This window comes from Opisthocomus hoazin, chromosome 1 (genome assembly GCF_030867145.1).
Source record: "Opisthocomus hoazin isolate bOpiHoa1 chromosome 1, bOpiHoa1.hap1, whole genome shotgun sequence".
NCBI classification, from domain to species: domain Eukaryota; kingdom Metazoa; phylum Chordata; class Aves; order Opisthocomiformes; family Opisthocomidae; genus Opisthocomus; species Opisthocomus hoazin.
This window is the reverse complement of record NC_134414.1, coordinates 152,737,564-152,764,774: the sequence shown is the minus strand read 5'-3', so window position 1 is coordinate 152,764,774 and position 27,211 is coordinate 152,737,564. Positions and strand designations below refer to the sequence as shown.

Below are 27,211 nucleotides of genomic sequence, written 5' to 3'. Positions count from 1 at the left end.
CTCTTCAGTGTGGTGGGCTTCGTCAGCACGCTTTCTTCTCCACGGGTGCACTCAAGTTTGGACCAGCATTTTAAGAAACAATCTCTTGAGCGGTGAGGATACTGCCGGTTCTGCCAGGGACATGAGCCAGGGGATGACAATTCCCATGGTGCTGGTTGGGCTGCTGCTGGAAGGAAGCAGCCATTTTATGAACTACAGATGATTATAATAGTTAGTGTTGTTCTCTAACTTAATTATTTGGAGTCCGTTTTTGAGAGACAACAGGCATAGGTTGATTTTAGCCGTTCAGAGAACTTGTTTCAGTGATTCCAAGTTTGTGTCTCTTATACTTCTGAGACCAGGCTGGGCAGACAGCCTTAATATTGATGAATAGTGGTAAGCTCAGCATATGGTTTCACCTCAGCTCTGAAAGTATGTGGTACAGTCACCTGAGAGCAGGTAGGTCTGCTGCTTTGTTCAGGCACACTGTTACACTCAACACAGAAGAAACACCTCCGCTTAGATTCTTAACACTTTTTGAATTATCTGGTGAGTGTAGATATAATTTCCTTCTTTACTATAAAACTGAACTGTCTCTCTTCATTCCTCTTCTCTGTTTTGGTTACAGGAATAATATGATTTTATTTGCAAAGATCTAGGAATACATGAATACGACTGGAGAAGGCTGTGAACTACATTGAGCTCCAGACCAGATAGGTAATCAAAGTCCTGCCCCTAATAAATTAAGAATATTGAGCAGTCTGTGTGGGCATTTCTGCTTATGTTTAAGCTTGAAAAAGGCCTGTGAGAGTGCAAGAAAGAGAATGTAGTTGGCATATAGGAAGGCAATTTTTCAAGCACCTGGTCTGCAACCTGAAACTCCCGAGTGTTTTGTTTCTTAAAAGGACCCAGTCTGATCCCTGATTCCCACTTCTGTATGACTTTCATATAGAAAGATTTTAAAATATTATGATACATGTGTTCATTTATACTTAATGGACTGTACAGTGAGGTTGAGAGAATTAGGTAGAAATATGGTTGACTGCAATAAAAATTGTGTGTTGAACATATAAAAATATTTTAGATGGCATTTTTTCCCCTGAAGATTAGAATCAAGAAATTTCCCCAGTCCTACGTGAAATACAGATCAGTGACATGGGGGAAAGGGGAAGCCTCAAACTCATTTTAATTCTTTAGTCATTATAGCTGGTGTTTGTTTTGCATCTAAGCATCTTTCAGACCACTCAGTAAGTCTTTCCCTGTTTTGAATAAAGTAACAAAACCTTAAGTACCTGTTACTTCCACTGAGGCAGTCACCAAACACAGTAGGTGTCAGTACTCAATGTCCATAATGTTTAATTATGCATTTGCAAAAGTGGGCTTGGATAACCAAAATTTTTTATTTAATGAAGTACACAGAGATTGAAATAAATAAATGAATTGCTGCTATAGGTGATCTCCTTTAAAAACTGAAAAGTTCTCTCTCTTAAATTTCAGTCTTCTGCCAGCTTCCCCATTATTCCACTTTGACTTTTCTATGGGAAATGTATATATATAATTTAATGCTGAAGTTTTAAATCACAAACATTTTGCAAGAAGGAAATACCAGAGTCTTACCTGCAAACCAGAGACCGACTGTTCCATGTGCTCTGCAAGGAGGGATCAGGAGACTTTTACTATTAGTAAGGAGTCTCTCGCCAGTATCAGACCAGCACTTCATGCTATTTAGTAATTCTTTTCATCGGTCTTCTCAAATTTCTTCCTGGAAAACAAAAAGGCAGTTGCCTGTTTTCTGTGAGAGCATGGATGTCTTTGCAGACCTTTCAGTAAAAGGGATATAAATGTACCTTCCACAAAGGAAGAGAATGATCTTTTTAATGATTCTTGTTAGAAACAGAAAGAGTACCTGAAGTTTTCCACCTGGGCTGGCAGTGGTAATGGCACAATCCAAGAGCTTCCTAGCACAAGCGATTCATCATCAGGCATTAACTCTTTTTTTGCCAAATACGAACAAAAGCAGACACCTTTTCCACTTAAAGTAATATATGCATATTAATATTTGGAACTACGTTTAGCTTATATGGAATAAATGGTTCTAGTCCTCAGAATATGTAAAGATCAGAGTTTCAATATTATGATGAATTTTATACAGCTGGATGCTTAGTGAAAGTCTTCCATGCGGGTTACCATTCATCTTACCTAGTTATTATGTACTAAAGTTGTTATGTACAGTATAGGAAAGCATTCCTGAAAAGTAGTAGATCAGCCTGCCTAAAACTCCACTGCGTATCGGCTTTGCTCCTGGGTCGTCTGTTGTCCACACAGTTGTTGTTCCGTGCTTCTCTGCTGAAATCCTTGAAGTCCCTCGCCAGCCCTGGGGAGGGAGGACAGACAACGTCCCGGGTCAAGCTGAAGTTTAGGTATTTACGCTGTTTGAACAGCTATGGGAGACAGCGGTGTTCGTTGCTACGTCCCAGCCAAGGCTAGTGCCTGTCTTTGATAGTTTCTCCTTTCTTCTTTCTTCTGTTGGTGGTGGTGAAGACAGTACGGTCAGGGAGGGACACATCCCTCATGTAAATGCAGACTAGGCAAGAGGGGACTCTTGGGCCTCCTGTCCGTGTCCTCTCTTTCCAGGTAGCTTATAGGAGAGCAGGCAGAGAAACTCCCTGCGGCCCACGTATGGCAAAGGGACGCTCCTGGGTGCTGCCCCGATGATGCAGAAGTGCGCGGCGAGTGATTGCTGCCAGCACAGACCCAGCCTGACCCAGGCGTGGGAAGAGACCAGCACTACCTGTGTAAAGCACTTCTCCGCTACGCTTAAAGTCAAACAGTTTAAATCATCTGCGTTTTAGATTGTCTCTGACGGAGCAGTTGAAGCGTGAGAGCGACCAGCTGAGAAGCAGCAGCCTGCAGTTTCCCATGTGAGTTATGAACATGCCTATGTCTTCATATGAACATCAGTAAGCTTATTTGATCAAATGTGTGGCATAATCCCATGCAACATCAGCCCTGATAATCTCTGCTGAAGTCAGTGGAGCTCTGTGCCTGTGTTGTGCTCCGTGTGAACAGACTGAATCGCAGGCCTATGCTGAAATTGTCGTCGTCTCATTTTTCTTAGATATGTACATGTGTTCTCCCTTTATTACAGCAGTGTTAAGGTCAACATCTTACCGAAGCTAAGTATTTTGATAATGGCAGGATAAGTCACCGTAACTCTATCATTGTATAAAAGTTATAAAATACTAATATAATGAATCATGAAATGATGAAACGTAAGTACTTTGAAAAAAATATGGAGACAAATCTTTTTGACATTACTGAAATAGCGCACTCACTTTCTCCTTTAAAATTTCCTTGAAATCAAAATATTTTTGCAAAATGTCTTAAGTCCAACCAAACAGCATTTTTTTGAGAGAGCTGTTTTGTCAAAAACAGCTATTAGTGGTCAGATTTCGGTTTGGAACAATATATCGAGTTTTTAATGAATCTGAACTTCCCTAAGGTTTGGGACAGTTGGGTCCAAGATTCTGGTTTCAGCCCCATCCCAGCAACATGGTAAAAAGAGGTGAAATATTACAGTTTCTGTTCCTGGGTTTTGTGCAAACCATTTTTTAAACCCTTGTTTCAAAGGGGCTGCCAGGCCCTGAGATTGTCTTGGAGCTTGGCTTTAAATTCTGGTAAAACCTCTGCACAAAGGCTGGAATCTGTATGTTCAAACAAAGAGCAACAGAAGTCTTAGCCAGATTAGGTTTATACAAACATAAATCTACTGGCATACAGATAAATTTGAGCCAAGGTTTATGACAAAAGGCACAATGTTTAGCAAACACTCTAATGAATGAATGCTGATTTATGACAGAACTTGAAACTAGGCAAAGGGGATGGAGTTTCAATATTATGATGAATTTTATACAGCTGGATGCTTAGTGAAAGTCTTCCATGCGGGTTACCATTCATCTTACCTAGTTATTATGTACTAAAATTCAGCTCTGTCTGCACCAGGATTTAAAAATATATGCTGTTTTAAAAGCACCCAGTTTATTCTCATCTAGACAGAGCTACACCAGAAAATTCTGCCTGGGGATGCACAATGTGCTTGTGCAGAACAAAGATCCCTAACGGGAGGTTCAGCAGCAGGCAGAGCACTCCAGCAGCCTGACCCCTGGTTCAGGTTTTGTCACTTATTTCACCTGAGAGAGTTTCAAGGAAATTTCTTACTGGATCTTTGGCATAAAAAGCTGAACAGATTGGACCCACTAGCACACAGACTGTTGTAACAGCCTTTTTGCTGCCCAGAGAGAGCTAAGTAGCACACACTTTAGTATTAATCACTCATTAAACAAAGGGGTAGGTTAAGTATTTGATAATAAATAGACACCATTAAAAAAAAAATCGCTCCAAGTATTTTTTTCAGTAGTGTTGCAACATACATTTGTTGCAAGGAATAAAAATCAAATTGTTAGTACATCAAAAGCAGAAAAATTAAACAGAAAATAATAGGGAATAAAGTATAAACAAGTGCTGTTAGAAATAGGCGTGCTCTTTTTTTTTTTTTTTAATAGCATTGCTAGTGGCATTGGGTAAGAAGTGCTTTGTTTGGCTGCAAATCTGAAAAAAGACATTACCTTTATTTAGCAGCTCATCCTTCACAAATGATAGAGATTTCAGTTGAAATAAAATTATGCTCCAGTCAGTTCCTCTCAGAAATGCCAAGATCCTTTAGAACACTGATATTTTTAATGCTGAAATACTGCAGGATATTTCCTATGTTCCACAGATGCTTGCTTTGTATCCTGTGACAAGGAAAATACTAAACAATGGCAGCAGTTGGTGAACCGTTTCCAAAAGACTGATTCCTCTCTTGAGTAATTCCACTGTTACTCAATACACAGTTCCCTGGCAGTACAGTACAATTCCCTGGCCTCTCAGAGGGGAGAATGTGGCACTTTATATTTTATATTACATAGCATGTATATTTTAAATATCCCCTGATTCTGTTCCAGTTCACATTTTAGACTAATAGGGCTGAAAGGAATACCGTTTTTCCTTTGTTTTTTTCCCTCTATGTGGTCCTTTCCTTAGAGCAATCAGGTTGGTGTTACTTTCTGGTTCTCTTGCATTATCCAGTGTCTCTGTGTTGAATCAAGCGAAGGTTTGCCTAAAACAAACACAAAACCACTGCAGTCTTCCTTTAGGCACGGTACTGGTGCTTAAGGGTTTGGTTCTCCTCTGCTGCAGATTTTTTGTGTGATCTTGGGTTAGACCCACAAAGAAATTCAGGCCATATTTCATGTGTATGTAAACCAGGTTTCCTGCCAAGAAAAGCATTTGCCATTTTGATTCCCAGTCCCTGGTACTTCTGTTACCCTCTTTTGCTGTCTCTTGTGACCTTACCAGACTGGAGACTGATCCAGCTTACCACACAAAGCCATTGAGTGGTTCACTAAGGAAAAACAAGTGGCCATGGTTTTCTAAGTAAATCTAAGCAGCGTTAAATACTTCAAGTGAATCTGAAGTGTAAGCAGGCTTCAGCCTTATCGCACGGAGCAGGCTTGCACCAGCCCTACACACATCCCTTGCCAGTCAGGAAGCATGAGCCGAGCTCCACGCGGAACAGAAAGAGTGCTTCTTGTGTCTGGTTACCTGTGGCTTTGCTTCTCCTATCTCTGTAGCAGTAGCTCCTCCTGACTCTGTGTTTTCTTGCTGTTGCTATGCTGAAAAAGTCAGATGGCTGTAGAAATGTATACCCAGGCAGAGAAAGGGTCAGAAGCTTAGGTTTTCCGTATCATGGTTGAATGGTCTATTACAATGTAGCTGCTGTATGAAAGAGCTTCTTCCATTTCCAAGTCTTTCTAAAAGAAAAGAGTGATCTCTCCTCAGCCTTGGAAATAATTCAGGCATGAGCTACAAGAAAACAGTTCAGGCACCAAGCACAGGAAAAAGTGTCTAGACTGTGAATCCCAAGCAGAAATGGCCATCTCAACTCTAGAGAGCCCTTGTTGACACTCTGGTGCCTTCCCGCTCCATTTGTCGGCACTTGAGAATCGTTTTCCTTGAGACAAATCTGTCTCTCAGGCACTGTAAAGAGAGACCTGAACTATCTAAAACAGCTTGAAGATTTGCTAAGGAAGCCAAACTCTAAAAGCTAGGTGTTGTAAAGCCGAGCATAGTTACCCTTGTCTTCCTCTCTGTGTAAATGTCTTGTTCTTCAGGGTATGCTCTTTGTCACACACTCGTTTAATATCTACCCTGACGCAAACTTGTTTTCATGTTGTTCCATGCTTTAGCATGTTCTTAAAGAGTGATAGATGGTCTTTCATATTTATATCAAAGATCATGCAAGTCTTTTATAGCTCTTTTAACTACAGTTTTTGACTTGTAGATCTGGCACTAGAGCACCACTTTTAACTCTGGAAAATACTCTTCTTACTCTCTTAAGATCAACCAAGATGATTGTTGGTGAAACAGCACAAAACAGCAAAGACCTTTTCTTTGATTCCAGTGTAATAATATGTATTATTGATCTTAGTATAAAACAGTACAGCCCTGGACTGGGAGACAGAGGAAATTATCCCTGCAAATACAGGACAGGAGGGTAGTCCTTGTCTTGGTGCCTTTGCAGTGTAAGTGCTGTGTAAGCACACCACACAGACTGATTAGCATCGTAAAAAAACAAGGGAACTGCCCTGTCAGCTTGCTCTGACTGAACGCAATGGCCCAGTCCTAAGCCCGAATAAAGCACAAGTAGCTGACAATCAGCCTAGAAAAAACAATTGGTTAAGGAAAGAGATTAGGCTTTTTTTCCAAAGTGGCCATTCAACACAGAGTACTGCTGACCCCTTGTGTGTGTGACAGCTCCTGATGACAGCTACAGAAGTCAGTGCTCTCGAGAGTTTGCTAGCAGGAAGAAAATACTTATTAGTACATGACAGAACTAATCCAGTCTATTAAAAAACTCATGGATTGTGAGGAAGGCGGACTTGAAATCCCTGGCAGAGTGGCAGGTGCAGGCACACAGGCAACAGAAGAAATATTCCATCTATGCAGGCTGCGGTGTCAACACTTTGAGGGAACAGAACTTATCATAACTGACTACATGGAAAAAACCGCTCACCAGTTAGGAGCTAACTTACCAATGCATCAAACATACGAGACTCCAAAATAGATGCCTAAAGATGGCAATCATACCATCGTGTTGGCAGTCACGCTGGAGCTTAATGGCTGTGACAAACACGAGCTCTCTGTTTACCTCTGAAGCATAAATGATTACAATTTCTTGAAATGTCTGCCCATGGGAACTAAAGTACAAGAAAGAAATATGGGTTGGACTCCTACTGAAGTGGTAAGAAACTTGTTGTGTGTGATGATCTTTTCAAGGCTGAAACTGAGGCAGAGAAAAAAACAGCCAGTGCTCAGATTCAAGCTTCAGCTGGGTGTAAGAAAGTTGAAAAGCCAAAAGATGCAGTGCTTCATCAAGAACAGAAGACAGGAAAGTGGAATTTGAAAACTGATTAAATATTGAGGGAGAACGAAAGAGAAATGTAAAACAAGCAAACAGTGAAACTCATTCATAGGAAAGAGAAAACGAGAGGTGACAGTGACCTGGCTAGGGACTGAGGCTGCGGAAGGGAGCTCTATGGACCTGGTTGGAATCCTGTAGGAAACGATTTCAGAACACAAAATGGGCCCTTCAGAAACAAGGTGATGAAAATGTTTTGAAATGAGGTGGAAGACAAAAATGCATAAAAATCTACCCCACCTCAACAAACTCTTCTATAGAAGTCAGCAGAAAACATGTAGCTCTTGAGACTGACATTCATGTCATCTGTATGGGCTAGAGTGAAGAAGCTGAAGATCAGCAAAACAGTGGGGAAGGATCATTTTGCAGAGGAAATGCTAAAAAAACCCCAGCCTAATACTACTCTGAAGAGCTTTAATAGTTGGGGAACATTATCCCTTCTGTGTAGTGGAAACAGGGAGTTGTCTGAAAACTAAGGAATCTGCAATAACTGGAGATGAGTCACATCAGTGCTAAAGGGAAAGATTTTCTATGGTCTGCCATACTTGGGGTGAAAAAAGTATCTTTATAAAGATAAAAAATATAAAATATACTTTTAAAGTCTTTATATTAAGCATCATCCTGTAAGAAAAGACAGGATAGCAGACTTCCTCATCTGTTTCATCAGTTTAAAAAAAAAAAAAAAGAAAAAGGACTGTCATGTTTGAAGAATGCAACAAGGCAAACGGCAAAACAGTCCCTTCATCCATGCCAGAGACGCTCAGTTACTCAGTCGCTCTTCCTTGTTCAGGTCAAATAGACCCAGCGCCCTGGTGCGTAGATCGCTCTCGGGAGTAGCACGGATGTCACACTCCAGGAACGCAGTTTAAATAGAAGAGAGAGAGTAGCAGAGCAGCTCATGTAGTATCCTTCCACGCCACACCAGGAGCTGAGACACAGAGGGACTTCACACAGGAGGAATCGGAGCACAATTATGTACCATACTTGCCATTCCCAACGGCTTTAAACTAAAAATGGGGCAGATTTAGATTAGATATTAGGAAGAAATTCTTCACCATGAGGGCGGTGAGGCACTGGCACAGGTTGCCAGAGAAGCTGTGGATGCCCCATCATGGGAAGTGTTGAAGGCCAGGTTGGGTGGAGCTCTGAGCACCCTGGTCTGGTGGAAGATGTCCCTGCTCATGGCAGGTATTTTAAATGACAATGTGCCATTTGCATTATCTTTTTCTTTATTAATATTTAAGGCAATAAAAAGCATGCAAACAGCGCTGGGTGCGCGGGGAGTTGCTGCTCCACCAACACGCACACCTTCTGATGGCACCGGCGGTCTTTATATTCTCTCCGAGCTGTTCATTTCCGTGAAGCCTCCTCCTTCTTTTGATTCTCCGCACTTACGTGGCATCATTTATTGGCACATGCGTCTTATGATGTTGGTGGTCTTTACAGTTCCTCTGGTGGTCTTCGGGATGAAGAGTCCCTTCTTCCTCGGTGTCCTTTAAATGTCCTTTCTGGCGCGCTGCCACAGCCTCCCCGCTGCTGCCCGCTCATCTTGCCTAAGCGATACAGTTAGCCCAGTCTCAAACTGCACTGGACTACGAGGAAAGGCTGAGGGAGCTGGGCTTGTTCAGCCTGGAGAAGGCTGTGAGGGGACCTAATATATGCTTACAAATATCTGCAGGGTGGGTGTCAGGAGGATGGGGCCAAGCTCTTTTCAGTGGTGCCCAGCGACAGGACAAGGGGCAGCGGGCACAAACGGAAGCACAGGAAGTTCTGTCTGAACATGAGGAAGAACTTCTTCCCTCTGAGGGTGACGGAGCCCTGGAACAGGCTGCCCAGGGAGGTTGTGGAGTCTCCTTCTCTGGAGATATTCCAGACCCGCCTGGACAAGGTCCTGTGCAGCCTGCTGTAGGTGACCCTGCTTGGGCAGGGGGTTGGACTGGGTGACCCACAGAGGTCCCTTCCAACCCCGAACATTCTGTGATTCTGTGATTCTATCTTGCGTAAGCAATATACATTGGCCCAGTCTCAAACCGCACTGGACTTCTGTATTAGCCCAGTCTCAGACCCTCAGATATCCTGTCTGTTCTTCCATGCCTTTTGTAGTTTTATTATTTCACGTGATGCTGGTTTCCACCGCTGCACAACATGTGCGCTCCGAATCACAGAACGGTAGGGGCTGGAAGGGACCTCTGTGGTCTCGACACGAACCATCTTCCAGTCTGTTACACAGGGGGGTTGGAACCAGATGATCCGTCAGCTCCCTTCCGACCCAAACCATCCTGCGGTTCTGTGAAACCCTCCCGCAGCACCTCGCCGGTCGCGCCCCTGACCCGCACCGGAGATCGATCCCCCCCCAGCGCGGGGAGGCCCGGCCGCCGCCCGAGCGCTCCGCATTGCCTTTTTAGGGCTTTTTTTCCTTTCCTCTCTGCGCTCGGTTGTTGGGTTTTTTTTCCCCTCCCTCCCTTCCTTCCCCTTCTCCTCTCCTTGCAGGGACGCAGCCGGCGCGGCCGGGCCGCCTCCCCCCCGCCCGCCTCCCCCGGCGGGGCCCGGCCCGGCGCCGCTCCGCCCCGCCTCGCCGCTCCTCCTCCGCCCCGGCGGCCCGGCTGAAGCGCGGCCAGGGGAGGGGGTGAGCCATGTCCCTGGCCGGGCGGCGGCGGCAGGAGGAGGAAGAGGAGGAGGAGGAGGGGGAAGGGGAAGCAGGGGATGGGGCCGGCGCCGGGGAGGAGGTGGTGCAGATCCGGCTGGGCGACAAGCGCTACCCGGTGTGCAAGAGGAAGCTGATCGAGCAGAGCGACTACTTCCGAGCGCTCTACCGCTCGGGCATGAGGGAGGCCGGGCAGGGCCAGGAGGAGCAGCTGCTGCGCGGAGGGCTGAGCGCCATGGGGCTGGAGCTGGTGCTGGACTTCATCAACACCTCCTGCCTGGCCAGGCTGGAGCAGGAGGAGGCGGGCGGCGAGGACCCCCCTTTGCTGGAGGAGCTGGTGGAGGCCGCTTCCTACCTGCAGGTCACCCCCCTGCTCCGCCTGCTCCTCTCGCAGGTGAGGTTGGGCAACTGCTTCGAGCTGCACCGCCTGGCCCAGGTCTACGGTCTCCAGGACCTGCACGACGCCTGCCTGGACTTCATGGCCGCCCACTACCATCAGGTGCTGCGGAGGCCCGACGCCCGGCCGCATCTCCTCCTGCCCCACGCTCTCCAGCAGCACCTGAAGGAGAGGCGGATGAGGGGCACTGCCACGCTGGTGGCCATCGGGGACTTCGTGGGTGCCTCCTGCCCGGGCCTGCCGCCGGGCCGTCACCCCCAGGCGGAAGCGCCCTGGTCCATGCTGAGGTTCGACGAGGAAGCGCAGAGGTGGCTGCCGCTGGCCAACAACCTGCCCCCCGACCTGGTGAACGTCCGAGGCTACGGGTCGGCGATGCTGGACAACTACCTGTTCATCGTCGGGGGCTACAGGATCACCAGCCAGGAGATTTCTGCCGCCCACTGTTACAACCCGTGCCTAAACGAATGGAGTCAGCTGGCTTCGATGAACCAGAAGAGGTAACCCCCGCTCCCTGAAACGCACGTGTGTCCGCGTCCGTCGTCGGCGCGGACCCCGTTGAGTCGCGTGGTGTTGGCCGGACTCGACGTTGCGAGAAGTGATCCGGACCCGTCTCTGCGCCGCGGGTCGCTCCCGCCTCTGCCGCTGGTCTGGTGGGAAGGACCGCGGTGCCTGGCGACGGCTTGGTGCCTCCGGACGGGGCCTGGCGAACCTCAGCTTTGCTGGCCAACGGTTGTCCCACCACAGCACAACGCTGCAGCCCCTCTGCTGCCTAGGGGCCACCCCCCTGCATGGCGCGGGGAGCTGCTGTGGCAAGGCAAGGGTGAGGAGGACGGGACTGCGCTGAGTAAATGCTGGTGGTTAAGTTCTCAGCTGTGGGAGAACGTGAGCTAGGCGTCAGCGGAGGAGGACTGGGCTGCAGCTCTCCACCATGTGTGAACATTCACCTCTATGAGATGGTGGTGGGCTCCCACTTTTCCTTTGTATTTTAGTATACAAGGATCCAGTCTCTCCTAAAAGCTGTCTCGCTGCTAGTAGAAATTGTCCTTAAAATAACAAAGATAAATCCCTAAAAGATAAAATTCTTCTGCTTCCTTCGTGGTATATTTTACCTCCAGTACTGTAAATGACAAGTCTTCCCTCCCTCAGTGGGGGTGTACGGTCTACCAGAGCTAGAGGTGGCTGAAAAATTTTAGTTGGAGCAGTTTTGCATTGGTTTATACTTCTATAAAAATCTGAATGTTTTGTAGGCCTGCATTTCAGTGAAATATTCAGCAGAAAAATGTCAGGAACATTGTGAGAAATTTCTCACTTTGTGAGAACATGGTGATCTGGGAAACTTTCATCATTTTGACGATTTTGCTTTTCCCTGTATCCTTTGGAATTGTTTGTTTAACATTTATGTTTAAGTTAGTATTCGGAAACACTTGTAGAATTTATATTTGAAAGAACAATAGCGATCTAGCCTTGAGGGAGACCTAAGAAGAGAGGCCATCTCCTGGGCCGACGTGGTGGCTGCTCTACCTTAACCACGCTGCAGAGTTATCAAAACAAAGCCTTTTGCTTCACTGAAACAGAATGTTTCTGTTTATCCAATGTGAACTTCCTCCTTGTTTCCATTTTAGAAAAAGTGCTCCGGGTTTTATCTTCTCTGCCTGAATCAAACCTAAAACAAGTCAGGAGGCCAAAATTCACTGTAGAATGGAAATTCTCTCCTCCGTCGAGTAAATTCGAGGATCATCCAGAGACTCCAGCCATCGGCATAAATGCTGTGTGTCTGGGTAGTAAAACTGCAGGCTATTCCAGAGAGCTTGCCAGCTAAAACCCCTCAAAACAGGGGTTTGACCTAAAATTAGTTCTTTCTCATTTCACTCTTTTATTTTTTCCTTCCTGTGTTGTTGCAAGAATTCCACTGAAATGGTTGCCTCCATAAGCAGTTATCAGAATTTATTGGAAACCTGGGATATTTCTGGCTGCTTGGAAAGGTGTGAGAAATAGCATCTGTAAAATGAGGGTTTAGCTTTTAAACACTGCAAACTCCATTTCTTACAGGCATGATTTTTAAAGGGTGAGCCTATAAGCAGTCTTCACCAAGGCGCCTGTGGGAACTGAGATGTTTTAGCCGGCCTGGTTTCGTCAGTCTTGCCTATGTGAGCACGACCGAGAGCACATCGACCTTGGTGGGAAAGGGTGATGGGGTCAGCCCACACAGGATCTCCTGTGGAAATGAACTTAAACGCAGAAGTGCCACGTTGGTCAAATTAGGAGATTTTGGCATTGGTTTGTGTGATGCGTATAGCAAGAGAGATGTTATTACGTGTGATGATTCTGCACCATGGCGAATGAGGGCTTTTTAAAAACTGTTTTCTCAAGGCCCTTTTTTCACCGTATGACCTGGCTGTTCAAACTTTAGATCAACCTTTTTTTCCCCCACACTTCCCTTTCTTTCCTTTTTTTCTAGGATATATAGTCATTGTATCTGAAATAAACACATGGACTTCTTCTCCTTAACTATTTTCAACTGCACTGCCATACTGACTTAATCTTTAGGCCCGTCACAGGTGACAGCAAGGTATTCCTCAGCATAGAATTTCACATTGGCGATTTATGGGAAAAAAGTAGCATGCAAATGGATATTTTTGGAATAGTCTGCATTCTTACATTTCGTAGTAGTTATTGCAGGTCAAAACCAACCCAGAATTACATCTGCCTGTAGACTGCAAGGTAGCAGCAGGTGAGTGTGTTGCTCCCTGAATGATAATCAGGGGAAGTTTTTTTCATGGAAATTCTGGTTTTCATGGAAACTTCACAAAACATATTTTTGACTCGAACATCTTCATGGAGTCTCAACTGTGAAGTTATTAATTATTATTTTTTCTGTCTGACATAACTTTTCAGGTCTCTGCTGACCAGCTTGACGTTTAGTGGCTTGAGCACAGGAAGAGAAGGCCTGTGCCGTAGGACCCAAGGGAGTAGGGAGATTTTTAGGATCAGAGAGTTTGCATTCAACAGGAACAGCACTGATGCCTGCCTGCTGCACAGATGTGCTGCAATTAGATCTGCACTTTGCTTGGCATTGTATTTTTAGCTTGTTGTGCTGTAGTAAAATAAGCAGGGCAGTTGCCCAGCCTGCTGCTTAGGAATTAGAGTCATGTGACTCTCTGCCAAATGAATTTATGTCAGCTGATATAATTACATCCCGTGGATGAATTTTTTACATGCCTTGAGGGAAGGTTCCAGTTCCTGTTGAAGTCAATTTGACTTCAGACAACAAGAGTGTCTGGATCTGGACTATATGAATGGATGCATATGTTTGCCTCAAGAGAAGGCTGAGGAGCTATGGAAATAGTTGCACTGATTTGCTGTTAATATGAGAAGTGCTCTGCCCACAACAAACCTTGTAAATTCTATTATATTTATATCTGTCACTGTTTATATTATAATATGGAATCACAGGATTCTGTGATTCTCTACATATGCATAAAGAAATAGTCCCAACTTACTTCTAAGTAGAAGACAAAAGCCATCAGATGTATGCTGAATACTTAGCAGTCATTCTGGTTTAGGTTATAGCTGTTAGCTTTCTTTCACAGAATCACAGCATGTTCAAGGTTGGAAGAGACCTCTGTGGGTCACCCAGTCCAGCCCCCTGCCGAAGCAGGGTCGCCTACAGCAGGCTGCACAGGACCTTGTCCAGGTGGGTCTGGAATATCTCCAGAGAAGGAGACTCCACCACCTCCCTGGGCAGCCTGGGCCAGGGCTCCGTCACCCTCAGAGGGAAGAAGTTCTTCCTCATGTTCAGACGGAACTTCCTCTGCTTCAGTTTGTGCCCATTGCCCCTTGTCCTGTCGCTGGGCACCACTGAAAAGAGTCTGGCCCCATCCTCCTGACACCCACCCTGGAGATATTTATAAACATTTATAAGGTCCCCTCGCAGCCTTCTCTTCTTCAGGCTGAACAAGCCCAGCTCCCTCAGCCTTTCTAGATGTAGAGGTCTTCTTACTGTAGTTTCAAATGTGTTCACAATAGGTAGCTCCTGTATATTATTCTTGTGATACCCACATAAGCTTGAGAAAATGTTGTTCCCTGTTTATGCATATACAAGGGAGATAAAATAATTTGCTAAGGCTCATATAGGAAGCCTGTGACTGAGCCTGGAATTTCTCATCATCCGAGGGGTAAATGTGGTGCCCATCACAAACATTCCATAACAGTTCACATTTTCTAGAACTTTTAATTCTAGAGATAATGCTGTACTTGGAATAGCATCTTCAGAGAACAGCCTGGACTTTTTTGTGGAGGGTTCATGCAAGGGTTGCCTAAGACCACTTGTGGTCTTTGGGGACAAGAAGGTAACAAAGCGCGCTGGGGACTGTTCAAGTAATGCCCTTGAACACCTTCCATACTTTTCTTTAAACTGATCCTGTCAGCTGAAATGTGCGATTTAAAAATACTGTACTCACAGGATTTCTACTGCATGTGCCAGTTACAGCTGTATATTCCATTTTTATTTTCCTTCAGAACCTTCCTACTCAATGGCAGGTAAATCTTCCAGGCTTGGAAGACCCTTGTAAGCCCCTGGCTGGGATTATACAGATGCACGTGGAACATGGTTTTTGTGAGCAATCTGTGCCTGAACTGCTGCCACTCTGAGGACTCTCACAGGAATATAGGAGAGGATGCTCCTGGGGAATGGTAGTGATTGATCAGACCTTCTCTTTCCACATCTTTCCTTTTTTTTTTTTTCCACTCAAAATTCGTCCATGTTGGGGGAAAATAGATTTTTCAAAAAATTTTAAGTTAGGAATGCTCGTGTCACATTTGTCACAAATGTGTCACACGCTTCCAAAGCTGAAGGTTGGATGCAGTGTACTTTGCAGACTCATATAAAAAATGAAAAAAAAAGTGGTTCATGCAAACAATGTAAAATGCTTTGGAATTGCCTAACTGTGCTTTCATGATTCTTTATCTCTGATGTAAATGCTTTAGCTCTAGAATAAAGAAGTCATGTGATTTATGAGAAATTTTAAGGTTAAAGTTAATCCTTTGGCAGGAAGGAACCACAGTTCTACAGCAGGACCAAGCTTACCTTGCAAATATGTGTCTGCCTTGTTCTTGAAATGTAGATTCCAACCTCCTTCCTCCCAGGTATCTTGTTCCCAAGTTCAGCTCCCCCTCTGATCTGGAAGTCCTCTCTAATTTAATCTGTGCTTTTTCTTGTTGTATACCAAATGAATGATACCTGTCAGTGTGAAAGAAGAATGCTTGCTGACCTCTTTGTAGCCACTTTCATAGTGGTCTCCTACAGATACATCTACAGCTGTTAATGTCAGCCAGAACAACATGGGGTTTTTTGCAACATGTGGAACGTTGTCTTGTACCCGGAAAACTATGCGTTCTGACCCTTTTGCATTTGTGCATTATATTTTTCTTCCTTTGTTCATGTAGTGCTTTGCATTTGTCTTTACTGAATGAAAAATGCATTTTGAACTACGGTAAACCCCCCAGCTCGCTCTTGCTTGTGTTCCTGGGGTTTCTTTCAGAGGAAACGAGGGGCGTCAGAAGGCTGCTCATACCCGGTCTTGTCCCAGCAAGAAGGGTATGCACTAGGCCTGGTGTTTGAAAAGTACTTTTGATCCCCCAAGTTTAGATAACTCTCTGGTGTGAGTGGCATTTACATCGCAGTTGAATCGGATGGACTGTTCAGCTCCGTTGTTTCCAAGCTGTAGTCCATGGAACAGTTGTTAGTTGTGGAGAGCTGGCTGGTTGCTCAGTGTTTGCTTTCCTTGTTTCCAGCTGCTCCAACACATTAAAAGAGTGTAAAAATACACTAAAGATTTCCTAATGTTCGGTCTCTATAAAAGCACCTGCTGTTCTTGGCATGGAAAGGTGAACGGCAGAAGTTTTTTCGTAACAACTTGAGCCATTGTCCACACTTTCACATAAAGTGTGCTGGTGGATACTTACGGCTACTTTTGAGTAAAATGAACCTTATAGTTAATGTGTTCCATAAATCTGAGAAACTTCCCCAAATGTCATCCATTTTAACAAGCGTTGGAAGCGGTTAAATGACTAACACAAATGTGCGTGGCCTCCCTCGAGAATAATTGAAGCTGAAAGTTGTGCTGTACAGCTTTCACCAGATAGTTCTCCCTGTGCCGCAAGAAACAACTCAGTGATATGAAGGCCTTCAAGCAAAAACTGGATAAATTGCCTCCATTTAGATAAAATAGTAAGAGGCTACAATTAGAGGGTAACTAGAGAAGAGAAGCACGCCTGAATTAGGAAACGTGAATTCTTTAATGTTCTGACAGTACACACTTGTTTAGCTAATTCTTGTCCTCCGTGGCAGAACTTTTAACATGTTTATAAAGTGGCTGGAAGATCTTAGAATGGGGAAACGCTGTGTGCATGTGAACTCATAGCCAAGAATCCTGCACCATCTCCATCACAGGCAAAGAGCGACAGACTTTCTAACCTACTTTAGATTTTAAAGAATAGCTTGGAAAATGCATTTACATTTTGTGTTTTTGTCTCTCTGTTAATTTGTGGATTTTTTTTTTCCCCACAATAACTTTGGGAACAGGTACATTGCTTTGAAAATCAGTGTTTTGTAAGTAATTATTCTTATTTCATACTTTCTGTTGATTGCCATGTTATTCTGGATTCTCTAAGATGGAAAACATAATTGCTGTAGAGAGGAGATGAACAGAGTGACCCAATCGTAAATGTCAGCAAAAAAAAAAAAAAGAATAAAAAGCAATTAATTCCTTCAAAGGAGCATTTATTTTCCAAAGCTATATCAGGATGACAAGAACAAACTCATTCCATCTGGAAACAAATTCTTTTTCCAAATATATTTAATAAAAAGAAATTGCAGAGCAGTCTGCTGCTAGGCAGGGTTCATTTTGTCCAGACAAAACCCTGCAAAACTACTTAGCGGTAAGTTTTGAATCTTGGATTCGTGCATAGTGAAACTCGCTTTACTGCTCAGCGGGCCAATGCGAGTCTGAAGCACCACTTCAGTTTCACAGACCCAACGCAGGTCCTCGTTTGGCTTTTTGCTGCTCTGGTGCACTCCAGTGACTTTCACACATTTAGTTAACTAGAATACTGCGTGATAAAATCTCCATTTGGCCCCGCAGTAGAGAAGGAACAACCTTTCTAGGCAAGGAGACTGTTTCTGAGGAGAGGAAGAGCTCATCTTTTATTAGACTGGTTTCCATAGCTGGGAGGAATAGCTGAGCATGCAAGCCCTCCAGTTTCTTCCTACAGACTTGCACTTTTAGCTTCCGTAGATGATTTGGTTTAGCCTGTATTATCTTAAAAGTGTCAGGTGTCAGACTTCTGGCGCTTCAGTAATTAGGAGGTTGCCCTTTGCCGTGTGTGAAATATAACAGCGCAATGGAACAGAATAAGAAACAAAAGAGCAAGGCATTGCCTGTGGGGTGCAATGTGTTTTGTTCAGCTGTGGGTGGAACATTAATTTACAGAGATATCTTGCTTCGGTGAGGTGGAGGGTGTATTTAGTAGTTCGGTGCTAAATAAGGTACAGGAGATTCTCTCTTCCTTCTTTTGCAGAACATGGTTAAATGCATTCCACTTTAAATTTCTGTTTATTAGGGTTATTAAAGAGATTCTATGGCACAGACTAAGACGAGTACACATTCTTAGACATGCATCAAGTCTTGTTTGAAATTCCTGCCATTTTAACTAAAATAATATCCTTGACAGTGTGTATATATAATACGTTTTTCTCTGCTAAAGATACTTTACTAAAAGCCTAGTAAAAACGAGACATCTACTGAACACATTAGTTAATTAAACATTTAGAGCTCAACCCGTGACAGACTGAAATCCAAAATAAAATATTTATCAGTCTCAGCATCAATGTCATTAGCATCCAGAATGCCACTGATTACTGTCCTGAGTAATTACAGTGTAATTACAGATTTTTGGCCTTGCACAGAAGGGTTTAGATGCTGTAATATATGAAGTGATGGTACCTGTTGTAAGTGATGATGAGTATGTTGGACCCTGGATAGGAAGAACTTTCCTGTATTTTTGTGTACATCTCTTTAACCTATTTCAATGCTGCAATCTTTTTTTTTTCAGGTCCAATTTTAAGCTTTTGGCTGTAAATGGGAAGCTGTATGCCATCGGTGGTCAATCCCTTTCCAATGTGGAGTGCTATAACCCGGAAAACGACTGGTGGAATTTCGTAGCATCCATGCCAAACCCTCTAGCAGAATTCTCAGCTTGTGAGTGCAAGGGCAAGATCTACGTTATTGGAGGATACACTACACGAGGTAGAAAGCTTGCTTTAACTTTTTTTTTTTAACCTGATTGCTTCCAAGGCCCAGATAATTTTCCTTTTCAGGACATCTTTTGAGCTGTTGTAGAAAGCTGCATAATACTCATTAAAACATGTAGCAGTAAATCACTGGTAGAAAATAATTAACAAACAAACAAAAAATCAGCTGTGTCTTACAGGCATCAGATCATTATTTTTTTCAGGGCCAACATGGACCTGGGGCTCTGTTCTTCTGATGGAACAAACTGATGGATGCTTCAGCTTAGCCCTTCGCTTTTTAGGTTTTGGTCATATGGCAGAAGGAGAAGTATCAACAGATACACTTTGCTTTTTGAATACGTGTGTTAGAATGTCAGAAGAAAAAATATAAAGAAAATATATGCCTGCATTTGTATTTCTCATATATTAATAGATGTCATGGTCCTTTCACTATAGCATTTCAGTGTTTCACAGGGAAATTCAAGTTATAGAGAAGATTTTCAGTTCTGAAATAACTTAATTGAATAATTAATCAAAAGCTTAAGCAGGAACCAACATTTTTAACTTTTTTTCTGTACCCTGTTTTCCAAAAGTACTGCAGAGAGAGAAGGGTTTAAAGTGGTATTCTCTCCTGACAATTACTTTACCAGTGGAAAAGCAAGCCACTTAAACAGAGCTCACATTTGTTCATTCCTTAAGCACATAGTGCCATTCTTTATGGGGAATATCATTTTCTCAGAGTTCTAGAAGTCAGGTTTTTTTCCTGTCAAAAGTGTAATATGTACCAGAATTTCCTAAATTTAAATTCCTGTCTCGAGGCCTTTGCCCACTTCATTTGACCACAGTTGTTTTAAACTTTTCTCCAAATAGAGAATAAAATTAGAAGAGAGATCAACTTTTACAGAGTACTGCCATCAAAGCTAAATTGACATTAGAACAAGCTGTCCCTTCTAGTCTCTGAGCAGATTTTAGCTCTGAACCATGACCAGGTGTACAAAAGACACACTTCCACCACTCATAGTCCTTGTGGTAATGATAACCTTCAAAAGCATTTTGGCTGGTCCATTCTGACCTCGAACCTGGTGGCTTCACTGAGAAAAACAAAAGATAACAGAGCTCTTGTGCCCATACGGAGAGCCATGCTGTGGTGTGCTCTGCAGTGCCAGTCCTCTGGTCATGCCCAGAAAAGGGTCAGTTGGGGTGTTTGTGCTCCCTGGTGTCTGGCACTAGAACTGAAGGATGTCTGGCACGCAACACTTGCTGTGCTGAGAAGTCAGACCCAAGGAGAAGCATACTTTGAGACAAGAGAGCAGAGAACAAGGAGCAGGAATAGAGACCAATGGGAAGACTTGTCTCTAGAGGCTGGAGTATAATTTTTTTGTCATTTTTATCTAGAGAAAGAAGAGGTAAGAAGAAAAATCTCTGACTTGGTTAATAGTGTTCCTAGATTGTGGGAGTGCCAGCTTTTCTCCTACCTCCCCTGCATTTTTCAAGTTCCTTTTCTGGTGCTTGTGCTGTGCTTTCTTCAGGCTGCCTACTCCTAGTGGCACGGATAGGAAGATCAGCATGCTGCTGGTGCAGATCCTGTTCCCTTAAAATTCATTAACAAAGTGCGTGTAGTCAGGATGGCTGCTCTGTGTCAAGCTCCGTGTTCAGTACTTACTACCTGTGGTTTCAGCTAAAGGAGGATAGTCAGTCAGTTGCCTCCTACTTCTTCCACACCTCAGGGGATTGCCATTGACTTCAGGCCACTGTCTTTTCCTAGGTCTTTTCTTAAAAGCCATTTTTAATGGAAAAAGGGTAGCAAAACAGTATAAAGTTGTGATCAGTGGATAGCTGGCACATTTAGGCTTGTGTTTAAATCCAAGACCGTTCAGGACAGCAAATGCCTCTGCTTGTTATCAATGAAGATCCTTTCCTGAACGAAGGTCTAGAATCAGTTTTTCTGTGACACCTTGGCTTAGGACAGCTGTCAGACTTAGAATTGCTGCAGTTACACTGCTGATCCACCTTCCAAGTTATGCAGATGTTGGAGAGTGTTAAGGCCTAACTATTTGAGAGATGCTGAGGTTCATTTGCTATTTCACTACATTCGCTACATAAAACACATGCAGCAATTAATATGTAAATTTTTATTTTATTGTATTGTATTGTATTTCTGCATATATCTCCGTTTTGGTAGGTTTTCTGGGCTATTTTTTTGATCTGTGTAGAGCTTTATCCTGAGACCATACTTTCCAAAAGATGATAGGATCTGGGATTTCCCACTGTAAATTATAACAGCACTTCTTGAATAAAGACCCTCCTTCCAGTTCTCAGCTCTCACTTGTGAACCTAGATCCCAATAGTAACTCCATGTCAGGCACTATAGTGTTCATGTTTTGTTTTGTGCTTTTTTTTTGCTTCAGTGGATATAAAAGACCCGGTCTCTGGACTGAGCAAATGAGGGCCATATCACAATAGACTTGCATTTCACGTGCCCCCTTTCAAACCATAGCACTTTTTGCCTGGGAAGGTTACTGCTATACATAGACATAGAGGGAAAAATCCCAATTAAGTTTCTGTTAATGAGTGAGAGAACGATACATTGTCTGTAGACAAAGATCATCTATATGTAGAGCTTTGATCAACAATTTCATAGAACATTGCCGTGATATTTTCCCTCTTTTTTTCCTTTATTTAAAGCGGATTAGGGGTTCAGGAAGGCAATGTAAAGTAATAAACAATGACTGAAAATCAGCAGAGTGCAAGCAAATGCTATAGCTGCACCTCCCTAATCATGCTGCTAATGCACTTCATTCATGACAATCCATTTCTATTTATGGCTATTTATACCTGTGCCCTTACATAACTTGTCAGTATGTCACCATCTGCTATTCCACTTGGGATCTCATCTGGAGATCATCATGCAGGATAGACTTGTAATATGGAGCAGATTTTATTAAAAGACCAGACTGGAGTCTGCAAACCTGTTGCCGCTTGTCACTTGAGTTTGGATTTAAGCTCAGGTCTCCGGAGACTGAAACTAAATTTACTAGCTAACAAGTCCTGTGCATTCTGTGTTAATCTAGTGAAGCCTTAGACACAGCCAGGGTCTCCAGCTCACCATCAATCAAGGCAGTATGGTAACGCTTTAATAGAATAACAGTACTGCAAACACATGCATCCACTGAATTGTTCTGGAAGTATAAATACGGCTTCAGCTTTTTTCTGTGCCTCTGTCTGATGCTGGAACGTGGAGTTCGTGGTTCTTAAATGATTCTGACAATGTGTATTTCTCTCTTTATGAGGTACTGAGCATGTGCCCTTAGGTCATCCATGCCACTTGCTGAAATTTAACTAGCTTTATGAATTTTATTCCATAAAACTTTGATTTACGGAATGAAATACAAGGTATCGAAGTTGAGCTTGGGTGATAAATCATCATGTGACAGCCATTAATGAAGCATACTGTGTTCATGGTAATTTAATTCATCTGTGATCGCTGTGGGAGAGCAGAATATTGCTCCATTTCCCTTTCTATAAACATTTCTTACGTGTCAATCAGAGACAAAATTAAAAGCCTAAATTAAAAGGTCGGGATTATTCTGGTAAAATCTGCCTCCCCAGACTGTTTACATCATGTAATGTGCCAGAAGCAGCTTAGTTTTCCCCTCTCCAAAGGAACAGAGTGTTCAAACTTTATTGTCAAGGACAAAGACTTGCAGTTCTCAGTAATCACTATTTCTTCCTTGGTCTGCTATGCTTTTGCACTGTAATGCGTTGGCAGTCTGTAATAATGGCTGATACAGTTTGTAAGGAGGAAGAATCCTCCTCCATGAGTACCTTCTAATATGTTTATTTATTTGTAAATATCTCTCCTCTGTTTCAGATAGGAATATGAACATTTTGCAGTACTGTCCCACTTCTGATTCCTGGACCAACTTTGAACTTTGTGATGTCCATGTTCGCAAACAACAGATGCTCTCTGTTGAAGAAACAATATATCTGGTAGGGGGTTGTATTCATGAACTTGGACCAAACCAAAAATCCGGCCAAAGTGAGGACGTGTTAACTGTGCAGTCTTACAACATTGCTACCAAAGAATGGCTCTACCTCAAAGAGAACACATCAAAATCGGGTCTTAACTTGACTTGCACTCTCCACAATGATGGAGTCTATATATTGAGTAGGGATATTACTTTATCTACAAGCTTGGAGCACCGTGTTTTTCTTAAGTATAATATATTTACGGACAGTTGGGAGTCACTAAGACGCTTTCCAGCCTTTGGACAAAACATGCTGATCTGTTCTATGTATTTGCCTGATGTGCGAGAAGTGTAACAGCATCAGGTTTTTCTTTTCAGGTCATTAATCATTCTTGGAAGAAATATTGCTCCCTCTAAATAATTCCAGTTTCAGAATGTAATGTGGTTGCATAAAGTAGGCATAAAATACTGACTCTGTTCTTTAAAAAAGTTGCAAAATCCAATATTAAGAGAAATGGTTCCAGAAACAGTTTTAGAATTTCAGTTTGAAAATTGTATTGGTTTCAATTTAAATTTTTCCAGGTGTTGTTTGCAAATTTAAACATAAAATTGTTGTGTGGGTAATTGATAAAGGAATTCCAAAGGCAAAACTGAGTAGTCTAATTTTATTCTCCATCTTAATAGACAGTATAAAATATAAGCAAGGACTAAACATGATAAAAGTGGAAATAATTCAATAAAGTAAATAAGTTGTCAAAGGAAAATTACAGAGAGAATAATTTCTTTAAAATGCAGTTTTTACTCAAACTGTGTCCTTTCAAATACACAATGTTTAAAATTGTTTATACTATCACATTTTAATTTCTTTTATGGTAACAAGTGAGATTCTCAAAGGTGCCAGCAGTTGGGGGACCATCAGGAAATAAGAACTTCCCCTGAATTATTTGTAATGAAATGCTTTGCTAGGGACTGAGAAGAATTACCTAGAGGCTTGTGGTTGCTCGTTGGGTACTAGAAGCTCCTTTAATGGAAATTGGCAGCATTTATTGCTACCATTAAGACAGAGGTAAAAGGACTGTAAATTTGAATAGGGAAGTCTACTCATCTTCAGAAAGGTTTTAAGTTTTAGTTACCTTACTGTATTCTGTAGTACTGAGTGTTAAAGATCAAATTATAGTTGGCAACAAGCTGCATGTTAGGAAAATGTGCGTAAGGACTTGTGGTGGTGATTCTGCACCAGGTGCATCCTTCTTGCTAACAATCATCCAGGACTTCCACCACTTGGTATGGAAGGGTTGATTCGTGTAAATGACTTCTTGCCAACACCACCCATAGCAGGTGCACATGAATGTTGGCTCTTCCTTGTGTTACCAGGAGCTTGATAGAGATTACCTAAAGTTTGCCACCCAAAGTTGTTAGTTTCTACAAAGAGCACGGTAAAATGGTCAGCATGAATACTCCTTTGCGGGGATTCAGGAGTAGATACTCTAGGAGCTTCTCCCAGTTCCTGCCTATTGCCTGAGAGAATTATAATTATGATTGGCCCCTTTTCTTTCTGTAACTGACAAGTCCATAAGCGTCTTCTGAAGGCACCTGCCCAGGTGTGGAATGTGTGTTCTCATGGCAGGAAAAGGAGAAGGTCTTGGTCACCATGGGAAGGTTTCACTGCTGCTGTCTTTAGGGAAGAGATAACCAGATTAGACATGTGCTGAACACATTGTAGGGGTACTGGTTCTGCACCAGCTATTTCTCCACGTGAGAAGACAAGAGATGTAATTCATGTGAACAGGTTCCTAATATGTGGAGTTGTCTTCTTTTTTTTTAACTTGTAATTCAGGAATCTGAATCTTGTTTTGAAGATAGGTGCCTGTGCTACAGCAAAGAAGGTGGCAGCAATGGTTCCCTCAAGGCTCTTTTAACTCCCTGCTTCTTCATGGATTTCCATGAAATCAGTGTTGACTATCAGACTTGAAGTGCCTTCACAATTACCTCTCAAAAATTTCAGTGCTTAGGTGTATAATTTTGGTGCTTCTGATCATGGATAGCAGTACAAACAGAAATGCCAGGAAACGCTTTGGTCCAGAACGAGGGCATTTGACTTTGACCATTTTTAGGATATAAGTATTTTGGATATTCAAGATTTACCTTTTGGGTGGAATTTTTGCAGCCTGGCAAAGTATATTACACTTAGGCACAAACTACTGTCTACCATTCAGCTGTATACATGAATTTAATGAGTTAATCCTGTGATTATTCATTTGAAAACAGAATATGCTGAGCAGCTGCTGTGTTCTGACAGTAGTGTCAGACCAAGCAATGGCTCTGCTGCAATGAGGAAGTAAGACGACTTTCATAAGATTCTTCTTTCAGAAGTGTTTTAGAATAAATATGAACAGTGTGTCAGTGTCTGGTGATGAATTATCTCAATCACATTATTTCACCAGTGTTCCTTCATTTCTTTTCAGTTCCAGATTCAGTACCCTACAGTCATCCACAAATCAACTCAGATCCACACTGGTGGAGGGAGTCACATCTGAGTTGTGGCATTCTCTTGTCTAGCAAATCAACTGTGAAAATCCATCAGCCCCAGATTCGCAGTGTAGTATATCTAATCAAGTACTTTCAAATCCAGGCATTTCTTAGTGCAGTCATCATTCCAAAAGCTATAACATCACCTTTTACGTGTGATCACTCTTTTTCACGTGAGACCTTTCCATACTGGGTTTATCTACATGTTGGTTTCAGCTTCCAGTGATCAAGTGGAAAATCTGGAGAACCGGCTCAAAAGTAGAAGAGAAAGACAGGTCAGACTGCAAATCATCAGACTCTTGTCAATCCATGGTGTAAATTCCTCATAAACTGACATCTAACAGTACTACAATCACAAATCAAAACTGGTGTTGAATTTAGTGGTAGCACCAGACTGTAATACTCTAAATGAACTGTATTAGTACAGGCTGAAATAATTATATATTTTTTTAGACAAAATTCATGACAGAAAATTACGCAATGTGGGTGGCCCCCATACCTCAGGAAAAAAACCCATACGCTGTAATGACTGTCCCCTGCCCTTTTCATTTTTTTTTCTATTACTTTAATGTTTCACATAAGGCACTGTTGGACAGCTTCTACCCTTTGGGGCAAGGAAGATGGGTGAGAGTCACTAACACAGCATAATTAAAAAACTGCTTTTTAGCTCGTGAAAAAGTTGTTCAGTGGTTCAGTGCGCTCTCTTTTCTCTGGTGGTGGGAGGAAAAAGGTCCTTAACGTAAGGACAAGTAAGCTTCTTTTGAATGACAACAATAGAAGTGTAGACCAAGGGGCCTTGCGGTCTGATCAGCTGGAAATTCCTGTGTTACCCTGATGTTGCTTCTAACTTACTGTGTGGGCTTGGAGAGATCACTCCACCTTCTTGCATCTTCATCCCCAAAAGTAACACGTGAGTAGGAATGTTCGTCATGTGGGAACACAATGGTATGTCTGCTGTAGTAGCATAGTGTTTAGAAGACACCTTGAGCATGTGAAGTAGTATGCATATTCTCATTGTTGTAACTGTTTACTTGGTTATTACAACTGCGTCATGGCAAGAGGCAGCATAGAAGGCAGCCAGTAATCTCATTTTGGTCTCTGCTAATTACCTTTGTTTTGAACTGATGGCTATTTCTAGTCTGTTTCTTTCTTTCTTTTTTTTCCAGGACCTAATAGCCTGTAACTCATCTAAGTTTCTTAGTGTTCTCAAATCTGTATCCAAATTCAAAACTGCTGATTTCCTGCTGTGTCTGGGTTATCCAGGGCTTATGTATCCACTATTCATCTTCGCTGTCTCGTGGACCAGTTCCACTTGATACCAACCAGCAAAAGCTGACTGTGGTAGAGGATGATCCCAAGTCAAAAGAAAGAACAACAGAGAGAACAGCCTCCAAAGTCCCGAGGGAGGAGTAAATGGAGAACTCTGGGACCTTTAGCCTCTGCTCATAAAACAGAGAAGCATTGAAGAAGGTTGCTCACATCAAGGCTAAGAGAGAACATAATAGTTTCTTCCTTTCTGGGAACGTTTTGTGGTTTTTGATGTGAAATAAGAGTTGCGTGGGGCTTAAGTTTAATCTCCCTGGTCTGTTTCCATAGGTTTCCCTTTCTGCTCTGTCAGTTGACCTTTCTTGGGCTTAATATCTGTGTTTTTCAATCTGAGGATTTTGCCTTTCTACATCAGTGTCCAGCTTGTTTTGCTGAAATTATATGGTAGTAGTCTATTGGTCTTTTCTATTTGTTAATCTGCTTTTCACACTGATCTGTGTCTATAAATCACTGTGATGAAAAAGTAGTTTGTAATTCAGGTACAGCCTCTTCATTTATTCAATTTTCGGCTCTTGGAAGCCTCCAAATACCTCCAAAGCTACAAATGTTTTGTTTCATG

General features: G+C 42.7%; 1 protein-coding gene across 1 annotated transcript; it reads left to right on the top strand.

The window, feature by feature from the left end:
- The first annotated feature begins 10,131 nt into the window (after window positions 1-10,131).
- Window positions 10,132-23,906, top strand: KLHL42 (kelch like family member 42). Its single transcript, XM_075441988.1, has 3 exons — window positions 10,132-11,036; window positions 18,652-18,845; window positions 22,701-23,906. The coding sequence occupies exons 1-3, from the start codon at window positions 10,132-10,134 to the stop codon at window positions 23,150-23,152; spliced, it is 1,551 nt and encodes a 516-aa protein (XP_075298103.1). The 3' UTR covers window positions 23,153-23,906.
- Window positions 23,907-27,211: the final 3,305 nt, after the last annotated feature.

Coding starts and splice junctions, on each gene's coding strand:
- KLHL42 (XM_075441988.1), top strand. CDS start 10,132: ATGTCCCTGGCCGGGCGGCGGCGGCAGGAGGAGGAAGAGGAGGAGGAG. Junction 11,037..18,651: donor GCTTCGATGAACCAGAAGAG/GTAACCCCCGCT, acceptor TTTTTTTTTCAG/GTCCAATTTTAAGCTTTTGG. Junction 18,846..22,700: donor TGGAGGATACACTACACGAG/GTAGAAAGCTTG, acceptor CCTCTGTTTCAG/ATAGGAATATGAACATTTTG.